Raw genomic sequence first — 16,860 nt, forward strand, 5'->3', positions numbered from 1 at the left:
TTCCTCAGTCTGTAATGTTGGTCCGAAGCAGTATGTTTACCCAGAACCACACACTCCACCTAATGACCATGAAGTCCATCACAGTTAGAGAAAAAGCACATCTGAAATATAGTCTCACTCTTCAGTGTTTGCTTTATAATACAAAACATTCGAAATATGTTAGCCATGCATGTTTCCTGGTGGTCAGATTCAGGTCTGTTATAGTCCTGAGTGTAAAGGGAAAACACTGATATTACACACTGGTCTCAGTAAAGCGTATTTCCTCTTGGGCGTGTCTGACTGAAGCTGAGAGCTTTCACTTCTGCCTGACAGCCGCTGCTCACAGGAACAGGGACTGAACTGGACTCGAACATGAGTTTCTACAGTGATGCGTCTGCAGAGGACATGGGCGACGAGCTGGAGACTCTGGGGTAAGACCGTCTGTCAGTCTGTCCTCTGTCTCTCAGCTGTCAGAGGAAAATCAGACTCTGTGTCACGAGCTCTGTGCCGGTTCATGTAATCATGCAAGTGAAAGTGTTGTTACTGGTCCACAGCTGTGCTGAGAATGCTGTCATCCGACACCTGTCCTTTCTAAACACTGATAAGTTGTTTGCTCTGCAGTAAATAGTCGCTACATTTAGTTTGACTGTCATTTCTGACTGAATCTGACTGGGTGGAGGAGATGATCAGTTTGAACTTAGAGTATGTTCAGCTTTAAACAGTGAGAGGAAACCTTCAGCTGTTCACTGACCTGCGCTGAGCTCTTTACCGGCTACACCTGTACTCTCCTGTGGAATCTATTGAACCAGCTCAGCTCTGAGTCCTGCTCTTTGTCCGACGCTGATGTCGACTCGCGATTCAGCTGTTAAGGGGAAAGTTAAGGGAAACTTACTGAGCGAGCGAATCTCCGTTTTCTGCACGTTTCGTTGCTCCATTGACATCTAGACCAGGTCAGACCAGGTCTAAAAACAGCATCGGTCGCTTACTAAATTTCCCTTAACAGCGGACTCGGAAGCAAACTTCAGTGACTCTGTCAGTCCGGACAGGGACAGGTCCTGTGAAGTGTCAGAGGTCCAGATGCTGCGCAGAGGGTGGATTTGATTTAACCAGTGAACATCCACACTGTCACTGCTCTCCACCTCCTCTGACCATACCTGTGACTGGGTCACATCCCAGGAGGCACGGGAGGACACAGATTATTATCTTTTCTTTAGAGGGCATTTTATTGACAACAGCAGAACTGACCAAGGAAACAGGAGGGAGACAGGAATGATGTATTCAAGGTCCTGGTACAGATCATTTTATGGGACATGTCGTAACCACTGGACCACAGGGACACCTCTCACACAATCAGCATTATGAAGATATATCCTCCTTAGTCATAGGACTGCTTGCTGCACTGTGCATGAGGTGCATGAGGTATGTGTGTATGTGTGTGTATATATATAGCAGCTGTGACCTGTGTCTGAATGTTACACTCAGCTTATTGTAGTGAATGTACCTCTATTAGTTGTAACAGGCCAGACTGAGATAAGAAGAGTTTAAATGTTTAGTTGTGTGGAGAGACCATGTTGTTTCAGTGTATTTTCTCTTCAAACACTGAGCCATCCATCATGAGATTTCTGTACAGGCTCTGTTGTAGTGATGCAGTGTTGGGATAAATACAGTATGGAAAGATGAAACCCCTTAAATCAAAGACGTCTCTGTCAGTGAAGCTCTGATTCCCTCTCAGTAACCAGAGTCTTTTCTGTAAGACTGTAGGAGTCCTCATTGAGGGTTTTAGGCACAGAAACAGTCTGGAGAGTCCAAAGGTAACACAGGCGCTCATGTTGAGGCTGAGAAATCTGTCGCTACTTTTAAAAGACAGTCAGAATTATGTTTAGAGAATAATTTCCCGACATCTCCTCTGTATTCTGTTGTTTATTACTTTTTCTTTTTCTTTCTTTTGTTTTTTGACACATTCTTTTCAATGTGTAATGCAAATTATGAACTTTCACATCCATTTACTGGTTTCCGCTGCATCTGTTTTAGAGTCTGAGGTTGGTTTGACAGCAGCAATCATCCCCACTTCCTCTGAAAACCTGTGGAAGGTCTGTTCTTCCACATCATTTTAGTCCACAGTGCAGCAGCAGATAGCTTCTAGTTGTTGCATGTAAGGCAATAATACCACTCTGCTGAAGGGCTGGACAGTAAACCAACATGAAAGCCAGAGGTATCATATCATAGTGATATGATCATATCCCATTATCTGTACACTGTAACGGAAAACTTTTTTCCACAACTTTCAGCTGCATCTCATGTTCTTCATCAGTGGAGTCCATCTGTTGATGTGAACTGTAACAATAACAGCAGTTCAATTAGGAGAGACTTAGAACAAAAGCATGTACAAATCTGGAGTAGAATAGAATTTTATTGTGCACAGGAGAAATAGAGTTTTGGAGCAGGAAGTAGATCACCACGGGAAGCATTAATATTTAAGGGGTACTTCTGATATAGAGGAAACTACCCCCCACCCCCCCAGAACCTAGACCTGGTGGCAGTGATGGTGAGTGAGGCCTAGTCAGGTCAGTTATTTTCATGGCACAATGAAGGTCATCTCAAGGCACTTTTCATATAGAGCAGGTCTAGACCGTACTCTATAAAATAGGTATTTACAGAGAGAGACCCAACAAATCCCACCATGAGCAGCACTAGGCAACAGTGGTAAGGAAAAACTTCCTTTAAGAGGCAGAAACCTCGAGCAGAACCGGACTCAGAGTGGACGTCCATCTATATGCATGACTTGTGACTGAATGAAAACAGAATTAGTAGGTGGGGCTTAGAGATAGCGGGAAACTGCTGGTATGTGTAGATCGACAGTCCTCCTGATTGAACTTTCCCTAAGCTTCATTAAAATATTTCCCTGTCTGATGTAATGCATTACACTGATCATCACTTAGATTAGACACTGAGTTCAACCAAGCTGCCCAGCCCTGCTCGTTTCTGCTGCATCTTCAGCTTTATCAAGTGCTTCCTCATGGAAAAAAACACAGTCCAAAACAACAAAATACTAAGAGACAGCTTTTGAAAGATCATCTTATTTCTTCTGACTTTATTGAAGGTGGTACCACTACGACCTGTCCCGCCACGCTGCAGAGGCCCTCCTTCTGTCTAATGGGACTGATGGAAGTTATCTCCTGAGGAACAGTAATGAGGGATCAGGCTGCTTTGCCCTGTCTGTCAGGTCAGTCCACCTGTAGTATCATTAACTGTATTGACAGAAATACACCCTGGTTTTGGTCAGTTTAACTGGTGACACCATAAACATCTCATGTCCCAGCAGATCACTGGTGTTAGACCTCACTATCTGTACAGACCAAAATGTGTACACAGCACCGAGTATTGTCCATCGGTGTATTTATTTCTTCTTCTTCTTTCTTCTTTGATAAAATAGTTCAGGTCATCATGTTGCTGGTGATAGAGTGAGAAGGAAAAGCTAATGTATGGCTGCTTGTTAGAAAACATAACTATTGTTCTGTTTGATGAAAAATAAATGATGTTTATTTTATGTGATATCAGTGAGGGATGTACTGGTGAAGATTACTGAGCAGACCACTCATATGTGACTTTGACAGTGCAACATCAAATCTATTTGTCAGGGCGAAGGATTCAGTGAAGCATTTCCACGTGACCCGCAGAGACAATGGCTATGTGTTTGGGTTTAATGAGTTTGCAACTCTTCAGGATTTTGTCAACCACTTTGCTAACCAGCCTCTGCTGGGCAGTGACACAGGTACGCACAACTCCAGCTCTTCACTGACAAACTTACTGCAGGTAACCAGCTTATGTTCTGTTTCTCAGCTGTTGGCTTGCTTCAGCTGGTGCACACATTATATACTATGAGAGATCTGCAAATTTTCTGGTTCAGTGATGTCATAGCACAGCAACAGTTTCTTTGAAATTATAATTGAACAGATAAAGTTCAAGTAGAAATAGGCAGGAGTTTGAAACTGTCAAAGGTATGAGTCAGGATGGATGATAATAATAATAATAATAATAATAACACCTGTTTAACAGTAAAACAAACAGACTTCAAGCAGAAGCCTATAAAAATAAGTATAAGTGGGATTCTGGAATCTCCGAAAGCCTTTAAGTTACAAACTCTGGAAAAGTCACAGGGAGCTGGTGCAAAGAGGTAAAATGAGAATGATGTCATTTCCTGAGTTTCTTTACAGCTTAGCAGCAACATTTTGAGAACATTGGAGGCGAGAGATTCATTTCTGGATGAGGCCGTCATACTTCACATCACTCACTGTACTCACTAACTCTAATGCTTGTTTTACATCCACACATCACTTTCTTATATCTATTACAGGTTGTTATTAATTATTACTTGACCCATTCCTGTCAGATAAAACACTGTTGCTGAGCCACTCAGTGAATTGGTTCAATTTTACCTGTTGACACAGCTAGGTTTAAATGCCCCTGGTTTTATCTTGACTCTTTTTAGCAATAGTGGTGGTACTTAACAGTTTTAGTGTGAAAAGTTGTGGCCACAACCATGACAGTGCAGTGTTAAACAAATAAAACATTTTTATCAGTTATAGAGAAAAAGTTGTTACATTACTCGGAGACAAGTCTAAAATGAAAAAAACTCAGAACAGTCCCCACACATGCCATTTTGTTGTGGGATGTTATCTTTTCTTCTGTGGTTTGATGTCAGGTAGTCAGACCTGTAACCTCCCCTCTGCCTCTCAACCAGGAACCCTAATTGTGCTGAAGTGTCCATACCCATGGCGTGTGGAGGAGCCATCCATCTATGAGTCTGTGCGAGTTCACACAGCCATACAGACAGGTCGCACAGAGAATGATCTTGTGGCGAATGCACCATCGGTATGACACCTACTACACACACCTGTCAGCAGGTGGAAAATAGTCTACTCACCAAAAAGCACAGCAGACCTGTGAAGCTCTGGATTTGTCCACATCTTCACATGTGGGCAAATTCAGAACTTTACAGGGGCTCTATGCATGGGCGTCTAATAAGAGCAATTCTCTTTGTACAAAGAATCTTATTTTTTTCCCTTTTTCAAAACCATTTTTTTCTAATGACATAACTAGTTTACAACCACCTACAGTCGAAAGAGATTCTAGAATGGGCATATCAGTAGCAAACTAGATTATTTTAAGGGGTTATAGGTATCTTCAACAATGAACAATATATCTGGCACTCACAGAGAAATCATCTTCTTCACACACACACACACCAAGAAGCACCCACAGCTGTATGATTAAGACCAGCAAATAAATATGCATACATGCTGCTTCTGGGTTGTTCATACATGGATAGATCTCATCATGTATTCTCTTTGCTAATTGGTACCTAAACCTCATTTAGCAGTGAAAACCCAGAAATAAGTTAGCATCCCCTGAAGTCAGTGGTTTGTTGAAGGTCCGCCTTTACAGCCACGTTCTGTCAAACTCTCACTAACTTTCTAAGAAGAAAGGCTTTTGTAGAAAAGGTCAGAGCTAAATGAAATGACCAGTTGGAAGCTTAGTGGTGGTGACGTCATGTGACAAGCTGAAGCTCATCTCTCAACCACATCTCTTAGTCTTGACCAGTGAATGGAGTTATGACTCAGTCGTCCGCAAGCTACCAGAGCTGGGTCTTGACAAAATGTATTTCTTGTATAAAGATGACTTCACCAAGGAAACTAAAGGGAACCAGCCCTATAAAGAATGAGCCAACAACTTCATCCACTGATGAAGAGTTGAGTTGATATGATTTTGGCCCAGATCAAGGGCTGTTATAAACCAGTCGTTGTCTTTGAAAGTCAGTACTTTCTGTCTGTGTACTAATAGTCCACTCATTGTTTTTCAGCTGGGCACAAAGGAAGGCTATCTGGTGAAAAAAGGAGCAGTGGTGAAGGTGAGCACAGAGGATCTGTAAAGGAGTTCCTCCTCATTGTGTCTGAGCACAAATCAGATTTAAAGAGTGAATCTGTTTTCAGTTGTTCTGTTGAACATGTCATTTATGTGTAGTGCAGCAGGACTCTGCTCAGTGTTTGAACACAGGTGAGTGACTGAACTGTTTTTAAAATACATCCACTGTTCAACTCTCTGTAGAACTGGAAACAGAGGTGGTTCACACTCAACAGATATGAACTCAAATACTTCAAAGACAAAATGGTGAGTGTCTCCTCACACACAGTCCCAGAGCTGTGTTATTTCACAACGTCAGTGTTGGATTTATATAGCAGTATGTGGCTACAGTATCTGTGAAGTTTCAGCTGCTTCTAGTCAACAACAGTTAGACCTGTGTGTGTGTGTGTGTGTGTGTGTGTGTGTGTGTGTGTGTGTGTGTTTGTGTGTTGCAGTGTGAGGAGCCCATTCGAACCTTGGATCTGAGAGAGTGCTCTGCAGTCCAGTTTGACTACTCTCAGGACAGAGTCAATTGCTTCTGGTGAGTTAATGACAATTAAAGCAGTAATAACAATAATAGCAGTAATACTTGTAGTAGTACTAATAATTTCTAATTCGAGCAGCAGGTGTTGAGTGCAGTTGTAGGAGCAGCAGGAGACTTGTCATCACAGATCAGACTCTACAGCTCCAGAGGCAGAAATACCTGCAAGAGAGAGACAGAAGAGGAGAGAGAGACGGAAGAGCACAATACTACAGGAAAGGGAAGATACTGAGTTAGTAACATGTTACATGGGATATGAATCCATATTGAGTGGAGAGAGAGGGAGGGAGAGAGAGAGCTCAGTGCATCATGGGAGATCTTCTGGCAGTCTAGGCCTATAGCAGCATAACTAAGGGATGGTTCAGACCTGATCCAGTCCTAACTATAAGCTTTATCAAAGAGGAAAGTTTGAAGCTGACTCTTTAAGGTACAGAGGGTGTCTGCCTCCTGAACCCAAAGTGGAAGAGGGTGCCACAGTACAGATAAAAAAAACTTTGTATTTATACAAAGTTTGCTAGTTAGTGAGGGTTGACTCACCCACACTGACAGAGGTGGTGGAGACCATGTAGGTTAGGTCTACACCTTTAAAAAAGAGAATGCCCAGTGATTGGCTGACCTGCCACACCTGGAACACTTCATAAATCACCAAATCATTTCTGAAGAAGCAGATATGGCTAGATTTACCCATTTAAGGAATTTAGTAATATGTATAATTTGAAGACAATTAAAAATGAAAACTAAAACAATAAAGATTTTAGAAGTATATTTTTACACAGGGCTTCTTTAGAAGGACTCCCTGTTTCTCAGTGGGATCATCCTGGGTAAATAAAAGACAATTAAAAAAAGACAGTGTAAAAGATTATAGTTGACAATTTACCAACAAAAGTTTGACACACAGTGAACCTGGCTTTTTGGGCATCTGGAGATCTGGAGCCTCAGGGCAGCTTTGTAATCTCTCGTTGCTACATCTCAGCAGTGTATCTGTTACGTTACTGAAGGTGATGATCTGTTGTCAGTGAGTGCTATGACATAGTCTTGTACCTTCATGTCATATAAACACTAAATGTTGGAGTGAAAAATAATTCTAACTAAAGGTGTACTTACCAGCTTTCTCTGAGCTTTCACTTACAGCTACAGGTGGTCTTTATTTCATACTGTCGTAATGTGGCAAACAGTGAACTTTCTGTGAAGACTGAGATCTGTTGTAAAGCTCTGAAAAAGCTGTCTCACACACTGATGGTCAACAATGAATCCATGTTAAACTCATTGTGTTGAGCTACATCAATTGAATTTGAGATAATATTTTGGGATTTTTATGGACTATCTCATTCAAATTTATTGATTAATTAATCCTTTGAGTCATTTTTAAATGATCAGATCCAGCTTCTCCAACATTAATATTTGCTGTTTCTTTAAGTGTATATGTTGTAATAAAAGATAATGTAAGTGAATACTAAAAGCCAAATGTGTGCTGTGTGTATCAACATCTATCTGAGATCAGCAGCAGGTCTGAGGCCACAGCAGCTGTTTTTCTGAGCTGGACTTCCCCACAGCAACAAAATCTGACTTTTGTGTTGTTTGAAAAGAGGAAGTCTGAGCAGTGAAATAACAGAAGGAAACACTGGGGGGAGGGAGGTGGGTATTGGGTATTGCACACGTGCTGAAAGAGAGCAATGGCTTCACTGAGGTTACAGCCACTGATCCCCCTTTACCTTTTACACAGTGCTCAGTTAGTTATTCATCCAAACAGGAAGTTCTGATTTTGATTTTGATTCTCTTCCTCCTCCTGTTTCTTCTTCTTCTTCTTCTTCCAGCAGTAATCTCATTATTTTTCCTGTCAGGTGAATGAAGGGAAGCTGTGAATATGTTGTAAATATGCTGTGCTAGAACCCTGATGATTTTACAGCTCTGATTGATTTATTTCCATAATAATGGCCAGTTAGGCTCATGGGTAATCAGTGTGATTCCACTGTATTTTTAACATTTAACAATGAAAATGTGTATGCCACTAATGTGTACATCATTAAACTAACCAGGGTCATTTTACCTACAATGATCTAAAAAACATACACACAACATCAGTTAGTAGTGCAGGGCTGGACCATTGTGGCCCATTGTTAAAGATAGATTTGAAATTAGTCTGTAAAGAGGAGAAACAAAGTTTAGCTAAACCACATCTATAACTATGAATCAAACTCTGCCTGAATTTCTGAGGATTTCTGATCTATCAGAAGAACGATCCTGTAAAGCAGAGGATGAGATGATACACCTCATCAGCCACAACACTAAAAACACTGACAGGTGAAATGAATAACATTAATCATTTCTTTACAATACAAAGTTCTGCTGGGAAACCCTGACATTCATCTGGATGTTACTTTGATACTTGCCACCCAATTTAACATTGTTGTAGACCAAGCACACCTCCCCATGGCAAATGCACTCCCTGATGGCAGGGGACTCCCCCAGCAGGACGGTGCTCCAACCACACCACAAAAACTGCTCAAGGAACACAACAAAGAGCCCAAGGAGTTGACCTGGCCTCCAAACCCCTAGATCCAAAACTGATTGAACATCTGTGGGATGCACCAGAACAAGGCAGATGTGGTGGCCCCATCCTGCAACCCATAGGACCAAAAGAATCCGCTGCCAATATCTCAGTGCCAGACACCACAGGACACCTTCAGAGGTCCTGTTTCATGCCCTGACGGGTCAGAGCTGTTTTAACGACACAAGGGGGGCCTATGCAATATTATTTAAGTGTTTCTAATGTTGTGGCTGATCGGTGTATGATTCTTGTTTAAGGTCAGGTGGTCAGTCCCTTCCTCCTCCTTGAGTGACTCTTAATATCTGTGTGTATCCACAGCATGGTATTTCCTGAGAGAACATTTTATCTCTGTGCAAAGACGGGCGTGGAGGCAGATGAGTGGATCAAGATTCTGAGGTGGAAACTGGTGAGTTTGTTCAGACTGGATCTTTTCCACAGTCCTGGCAAGAATTCCAATACTTCAACTCAAGCCGCTGGAGGAACCTCCACTCCTCCCTCCCCAGCATTCTGGAAACATCTGGGGGTCAGGTCAGATTGAGGGAAAGTAGATGATTACAACACCTTCTGACTCAGTAACTCCCACACTGCAGTGAATCCATCTGTGTGTGAGGGAAGAGTTTTGCTTTCAGTGGTACAAACCAGTTGAATGTGAGTAATATGTCAGATAGCTTGTGTAATATTAACCCACTTCCTTATTACTGAAAATACCGTGTTTCTGCAACCACCAATCCTCTGTTGGTTGTATTCTACCATGTTACAATGTTACAATTGTGTGGCAAACACACTCTTTGATTCTACCAGTCTAAAAGTCAAAGTTGAATCTTTGTGACCTGTTAATCTGACACCTGACTTGAGCTGCGCCATTTTCTTTACTTCGTACAGGGAAGTTCAGTGGATTTAAACCCTTTAATTCAAGCTGTTCAGTCATACAGACAGTGACAGACCAGTGGTACAGACCTGGTGCTGGAAGTGAATTGTTCTACTGAGTAGCAGAGTAGCCACAGCCTCACACTTTCAGACTGACAAAAGCTTTCATTTCTTACTGAGGGTCTAAGAGACAGGTTGATGGTTAAGATGAAGAAATTGTTGTTAGTTACTAATCTCACTACTGAGAGTTATATGAATACATGGATCAATAGAACTGTGACTTTCTGTCAGCCTGGCCACTGTGCTGCTTTATGGGTTGTTAATATTTTCCTCAATTAATGAGTAATAGGCAGCTCTGGCATTACAGGGGGAATTCTTATACGTTTTAAGACTATCTTGCAAGGCTATTCTTCCAGTTTGGTGGTACCCTCAAGTTTTCACTTGTTTGCTTTAACATGTGGCTTTGGGAGATAAATTATGGAGCTAACCTCTTTTGTTTTATTATTTTCTTGTTTAGAAGAGCAATGGTGTTGAGTGTTGCTCACAGTGAGTCTGCAGTGCAGATGATCAATCTGGGAGGGACTAAAGTTAGCGTAGGAGTCCTTTGTTATGTTGAGACATGGCACTGAATTAAGAATTGATGGAATCACTTCCTTAAATTTTGCTAAAGCACTATCAGACAGATATCTAGTGAGGACAGTGTTTTTACTGGAGATCTGGTAACTTGACTGGACTCAGCTGCTGGTGGAACCAGCAGGTCCTCATCACCTCTTGTACAGATCACAAAGTTTCTGATGATGCTGCTGATGCAACATCTAATACTAAAAAAACAACATCTCTTTGCCATTCCAATAAAAAGGTTTCACTGTGTGCTGTTATTCTGCTGTACACTGTACTCAGTGTAGAGTAGAAGTGGTAACGAATCATCACCTTGGTTACACTTGTTTTTTTCCAGAGAGGACATGTGACTCATTGTTTTCTGGAGTTAGCCCATGTGCATGCTGGAAAGTTATTAATAAAAACTAATTAAGATTGTAACAAATTAATTGAATGGGTTTGGGGAAAACTTTCTTTATTTAAAGGATCAGCTGATTTCACTGAGTCACTGAGCAGGTTTTTTGGTTTGTTTGTTTGTTTCCAGTCACAGATCCGAAAAGGTCGATGAGTGCTGTCACTGGAGGCACAGGGGATGGAAAGAAGCCCCACCCTCATGAAGGATGTCACATCAGCTGGATGAACGATGAAACGATGAAGAAGACTGTTCTGAAGACTCAAGAATAACTCTGACCATGAAAAACACTGGGACACGTTTCCCTGAATGCACTGACTAGAGGCTAACAACTTTGGTGCAACTCTGTTTTGCTTTGAAACATTTATTTAAAGATGCTTCATTTCTCATGAGTGTCCTGTTAGCAGGCCTGGCTGTTTTTCTTTCTTAGGCTGTAGTTCCATAAAATTTGCTTTAACAGTTATTTAAAGGACAAGATCATTAAGTGAAACTTACAATGTGTGTGTGCATCTGTCAACACTTTTTAACTTCCCGGTCCCCAGTCCAAACCCAGTGGTTCCCACTGAAGAGCAGAATCTACATAACAGCTGCTCCCTGATTCTAAAAAAGGCCCCTGTCATTTCCTATGGCAGCTCACTGCTGTAGATTTTAGCAAACATGACTCACACAGTAACTTTGTCAGGGCCTATTTTTCGTTGCAGATGAATCCACATTGAGGGCTGCAGCATGTGGCTCACTTTTGTTAGTTTAATATTTAGCAGCGTCAGTTCATTGTTGGTTTGGAGGAGGAAAACTGTAGGGTATTTCCAGCTTTATCCTGTAATTCCTGTAAGCCAGTTCAGTTTTAACACTGAACCTGGTTTATGAATTAATCATTTATTTAAAAGGAGATGTTCAGGGAATTTACTTTGATTACAAAACATCATTACCAGGAGCCAGAAATGTGTGATTACCTGTGTCCATACATGATGCTGTCATACTGCACGTCCCTCAGCTGTGGGTACAGCAGGACAACTTACCGAAGACTGGTGAATATAGCCAAGTATAGAAAATGATTTTAAATAAAACCAACTGAGCAATTTAAAAATCATTCATTTTGCGACCATTCCTCCTGTACATACCTGCAGCCCTCACATGATGAAAACCCCTGAGTTCACTGTATCCCTACAACCACAACCCTGAACTGTAGCATTAAACCATATGTAGATTTTAACAAAGAACATGGGATCTTTTTTAAATACTTTTGCCTTCTGGCATGAAAGATGTCACATGGAAAATGGCTGCAGACAAAGTATGACTGAACTACATCTGTAAATGACAAACTGACCTTTACCTTTAACACTACAACCTATGTATTTTTCCATGAAAACCCTAACAATGAAAAAGGCAGGGAGAGACCACTTTAGGTGCTATATGTGAAACATTTAATCAGACTTTGACATTTGATTTGACAGACGAGCACCTAAATCTTAGAGGAAATGGCAAAAAGCAAACAGACAAAGAGTGTACAGGAAAGTTCAATCACGATATAAATAGGTCTGAAGATGTTAACACTCCCACATCATTACTTTGAACTGTAAACACCTCCAGACAGGTTTCCCCCAGGACATGAATGCAACATTAAAGGTGGAGAGATTCAGTGAGCAGGATGTGATCCAGACAGGTGATCCGGTCTGTCAGAGCTTATGTCACTTCCACCACCTGCCTCAGTTCCTCTATTAGTGGAGCCAACTCCTTCTCCAGACTCATGATGATACCTGAGGACACACACAGTATAGTCAGTATACTATTGTTACTCTACCTGTCAACTACATGTTCAACAAGCAACACTAGCACATGTGCAAAACAACTCAGCATGTGGTGTCTGTGATGACCCCTGACCTTTCTTGTGATGACCCCACCAGCACAACATGTCAGCTCAGCACAAAAGACCTCACAGTCAGACTACAGGTGGTCATTAAAATTTGCTGAGCTCACTGAACCCTGACTGAACTTTTAGCACAGTATTTAGTCCTGCTGGTGAGGAGCAGCTACATCATCACAAGTATTTGCTGTCACACAGAGTTATTGTGAGTTGTAATGAGTACTGCTGCCTGTAGCAGAGCTGTAGACCTTCAGACATCTACTGTAAACTGTCTGATAACAGTAGTAGGACCTGCACCAGAAAACTGACAGAATAATCTGTTCCTCATGTCTGGAGATCATAGCTCCAACAGAACAGATGTTGTATGATAATAACCTCCTGGCTGATCAGTGAAAAAGCTTCAGCTGTTTGTTTTGATGGTGGATTAGTCAGTAAAAGCAGCAGAAGAAATAAATGGTAAGCAGAAAGAGGGGGGGGGGGGGGGTTAAGGTGACAGTCGATTCCATGCTATGGATCTTCAGGACATATAATGGAACAAGATGGAGGGTATGGCTTTTATCACCCCAGCGGGTGCAGCACCAGGACAACATACATGGATATTAGAATCACTGATGATTACCTTAAAGCAGAGAGAGCAGGTCAGAGAAGTCAGAGATCAAAGTACCTCTGGGTTTTGAAGTGAAATAGATTAAGTGGAATAAAATAATCTGATGATTGTTGACACAAAATTCTTTCAAAGGAGAAGATCCATACAGGATATGATCTGTGTAGAGGACAGGTGGCAGGAGGTTTCTGATGAAAGGTAAAGGCTGGATGGCTTGTTTCATTCAGGGATCTGTATTTAAAAGGGTGATTTTAACAGGTGTGCTCAGCAGAGCTTAGGGCAGAGGGCTTAGACACAGATGAAGATATTTACAGTTACTTTTCTGTCAGTGGGACATGGCATGCGTTTTTGGTCTGATGTAATTAATTGTGACAAAAGGGACCAGTCCAGTGTGCGTAGTGACAGAAGGTGTATGGAGACTGCCATACAGGCAGGGAGAGCTAGAGAGGGCAATAACATCTGATGGCTCTGTAGAACAAGAACTGACGTCCAGTGAAGAGTAACAGACACATGCTGAGTATTAGCCAACAGCATTTGGCTGCCCTGCCTGTTAGGATGAATCCCATCTCCTCTGAAGAGCAGAGCACGATCCCAGAACAAGTTCAAATTGTCTCTAAAATCCATTTTGTGAGATCAGTATGTGGACTGGAGCAGGCTGAGGATGCAGCCGAAGCTCTCAGCTCCACAGGCTGGAGGGGTACAAGAGAGTACAAGTGGGACTCTGGAGGCCTCACTAGGACGAACTGGTTATTATACAATAATCACTGAGAGAAATTTTACCTGTGTTGGCGTTGCTACTGGCAATGAAACTGATGACCAGTGGTAACCGGTTGAACTGCACAATCTGTTCAACACAGACACACAACAAACATGTTAGACCCAAGTGGATCTTCTATGAGTTCCTCTAAAAATATTACAGACAGTGGTTGACCAGAGAAGAACATGATTTCTAAGAGACATCCATGAGAGAACAGTTGAAGAACTGGTGTCTGACCTGGTAGGTGTTGTAGTAGCAGATGATGCTCTTGTTCTTGGAGAGGCCCAGCTTACTGCCCTGATCTGTGGCCAGAGCAAAGGTGGACAGGAAGCCGGGTCTCAGGGCGTGGACTGGAGCGTTGTCATTGGCAACTGCAGTGACACAGCAGCAACTTAACAGCAACTGTCTGACACCGAGCAGTTGTTCTTCCTTTATTCTGCCCACACCATTTATTTCTAATACTGTCTTACACAGTCTGCAGATATGCAGAAAATGACTAGATTTTCTTTGACTTCCCTTCAAGACAAACAAACTACAACCGCATGTCCTGTTCACAGCAGAGAGTTCTGATTTCCATATGACAGGAGACAAATCAGTGATGAGACTGATCCTTAACGATACGTGAAGGTGTGAGATTCCCCAAGACTGCTATAATCAGCTGTCACCTCGACCTTCTGACCCTCTGTTGACCAGTTATCACTGCTGCTGCTTTAACGAACTAATCCACCAACTAATCAACCAGGAGCTAGCAACTGGTGAATAATTACATTTACTGAAGTGAACTCTTCTTGTAGCTGTTTCACACATGTATTTCAGTATGTGAATGTCAGTCTCATATCTGAATGAGCCCCTAACTTTCCACAGCTTTCTGACCGGGACAGATCTGTAATATTCCTCTAACAACATGACTCAGGTTTTTAACACACAGGTCACAGCAGCACACAGTTGAACACACAGGACAGAGACTGGATGTACGTTTGGCTCTGCCTGCTGAGAGAACTACAATCACTTACATTTCCATGGAGGAGATTCTTCTCTTACATCTACTATCTACATCTTTACTATGTCACCTGCTCACAGTACGAACACCTTGGTCACATGAATGAGGATGAGTCTGTGTCTGATCAGACTGAATCCAGGAGAGTGGGTGGTGATTTTATTCAGAGTTTGTGTATATGATCTCTGGGTCTGTACTATTTGATTCAGTTCCAATGTTGTCTTTATATACACTCTAAAAACACCATATCTGTGAAGCCATGTTTAGGAATAGGTAGCCTCTCCAAACTGTAGGATGGAAGACAAAGATGTTCTCAGACTGAACTGCAGCCTGATGACTTTCTATAAGGAACTAGATTTTCAGTCACAGTGTCTTTGTCACACAGGAAACAACAAACTGCAGGAGGTAAGAGGCTGAAGGATTTCTGAGGATTCAGAAATGGTTTCTTACCTTTGATAACTGGGACACCATCCCTGTCTGTCACTACAACAGCATGAAGACCCTCAACACTGAAGGAGAAGACACAGTGGATTTAAAACGTGAAACACACATCACTGACATCACTGTTTCATCAAGTAACTCCAATCACACCCACCTTTGTAACTGTTTGTACAGGTATCTCTTCAAATCCTGCAGAGGAAAAACAGAGGACAGAGGATGCGCTGGTCAGACAGGCGGAGACACTAACCCATCTACAGTTTGGTTTTAGTGCTCTCTCTGTGGAACAAACGTCTTTCCACATGAAACCCAACAAGCTCAACAAGCTACGTTACACACGTCACCTAACAATACATTTACGGCACATTTTGACGCAGTGACAGAGAGAGAGGCCTCACTCACATCGGCCATGGTGAGCAGCGGTTTGTCGTGTTTCCCAGATGTTTCCCGCTGTCAGGAGAAAACAGACTCTGTTAAACCTTCTCATCGACACCGACCACCTCACACTGTCTATTCATAACACCGTGGGCTATATGGAATCATGGCATGCTAACATGGTAGCTACTTAGCCAGCTAACTGTCGAGATTTAAGTACTTCCTCTTATAATTCAACCATCGCCTGCCTGAGTTAACCTCTGCGTGTTAGATTCATCTGAAATATATAAAGTTAGAAACTAAATGCGAATCAAATCAAAAACGTAAATAGCTTTACCTACCGTACTTCAATCCTTTCTTCATTGACTTTACCACCAGCGGCTACATACCAGACATAACACACAGGCACAAATCACATGACTGACTTTTGTTTCCGTGTTGAGGAGAGTCAGTGCTGCGCAACAATACTGCAAAACACTGCCCGCAGGAATCCTCCGTCTGAACAAAATGGCGCACTTCTGCGAGCGACATGTCCTTTTAGTTTGTTTGTCTGTTTTTCAAATAAACACTGTTATTGAGAATGTATATGATCAGTGTGGCAATATTAACAGTAACTGTTACAATATAGATGTATCAATCCAAACTTTAAATGGGTGCATGAATGTATGGTCTAGATTGTTATGTACATTTTCTAATATAACAATATTTGTTTGTGGAACTCTGGTAATAATATTAAACATCCAGTTTCATTGAATATGTGATTTGGAATATCGGTTTATTTTCTAACTCCCATCAAAATCAATAACATTTTATTACAGAAAGGTCCAATGAAGGAAGAAAAATTACTAAAATTAAAATATGTCTGGTGCTGTATTTACTGTTGTTGTTATTGTTCAGTCTGAATCCTTATCTCACCCTCTACAGCATACTAACCTGCAGTGATAGAGAATGAGAAGTGAAAATACAAAGCAAACTGAACA

At 41.7% G+C, this 16,860-nt stretch overlaps 2 protein-coding genes across 4 annotated transcripts; one reads left to right on the forward strand and one right to left on the reverse strand.

Annotated features, from left to right (window-relative positions):
* Window positions 1-243: 243 nt before the first annotated feature.
* Window positions 244-11,935, forward strand: dapp1 (dual adaptor of phosphotyrosine and 3-phosphoinositides). Of its 2 annotated transcripts, none has more exons than XM_018662215.2 (9): window positions 244-410; window positions 3,080-3,202; window positions 3,618-3,751; window positions 4,721-4,851; window positions 5,840-5,887; window positions 6,085-6,147; window positions 6,336-6,421; window positions 9,288-9,375; window positions 10,978-11,935. In XM_018662215.2, the coding sequence occupies exons 1-9, from the start codon at window positions 352-354 to the stop codon at window positions 10,999-11,001; spliced, it is 756 nt and encodes a 251-aa protein (XP_018517731.1). In that variant the 5' UTR covers window positions 244-351; the 3' UTR covers window positions 11,002-11,935. The 2 variants fall into 2 exon arrangements, with proteins under 2 accessions (XP_018517731.1, XP_050933928.1); XM_051077971.1 differs by lacking the exon at window positions 244-410 and adding an exon at window positions 1,379-1,398.
* Window positions 11,936-12,246: 311 nt separating this feature from the next.
* Window positions 12,247-16,357, reverse strand: lamtor3 (late endosomal/lysosomal adaptor, MAPK and MTOR activator 3). 2 transcript variants are annotated; one of them, XM_018662219.2, is made up of 7 exons: window positions 16,222-16,357; window positions 15,908-15,955; window positions 15,663-15,697; window positions 15,518-15,576; window positions 14,308-14,441; window positions 14,094-14,157; window positions 12,247-12,602 (listed from the first exon to the last, which is right to left on the reverse strand). In XM_018662219.2, exons 2-7 carry the CDS (start codon window positions 15,914-15,916, stop codon window positions 12,529-12,531), a joined length of 375 nt encoding a protein of 124 aa, XP_018517735.1. In that variant the 5' UTR covers window positions 15,917-15,955; window positions 16,222-16,357; the 3' UTR covers window positions 12,247-12,528. The 2 variants fall into 2 exon arrangements, with proteins under 2 accessions (XP_018517735.1, XP_050933930.1); XM_051077973.1 differs by having other exon boundaries at window positions 16,218-16,296.
* Between the last annotated feature and the right edge of the window lie 503 nt (window positions 16,358-16,860).

Source organism: Lates calcarifer, linkage group LG19 (assembly GCF_001640805.2).
Source record: "Lates calcarifer isolate ASB-BC8 linkage group LG19, TLL_Latcal_v3, whole genome shotgun sequence".
NCBI lineage: Eukaryota > Metazoa > Chordata > Actinopteri > Centropomidae > Lates > Lates calcarifer.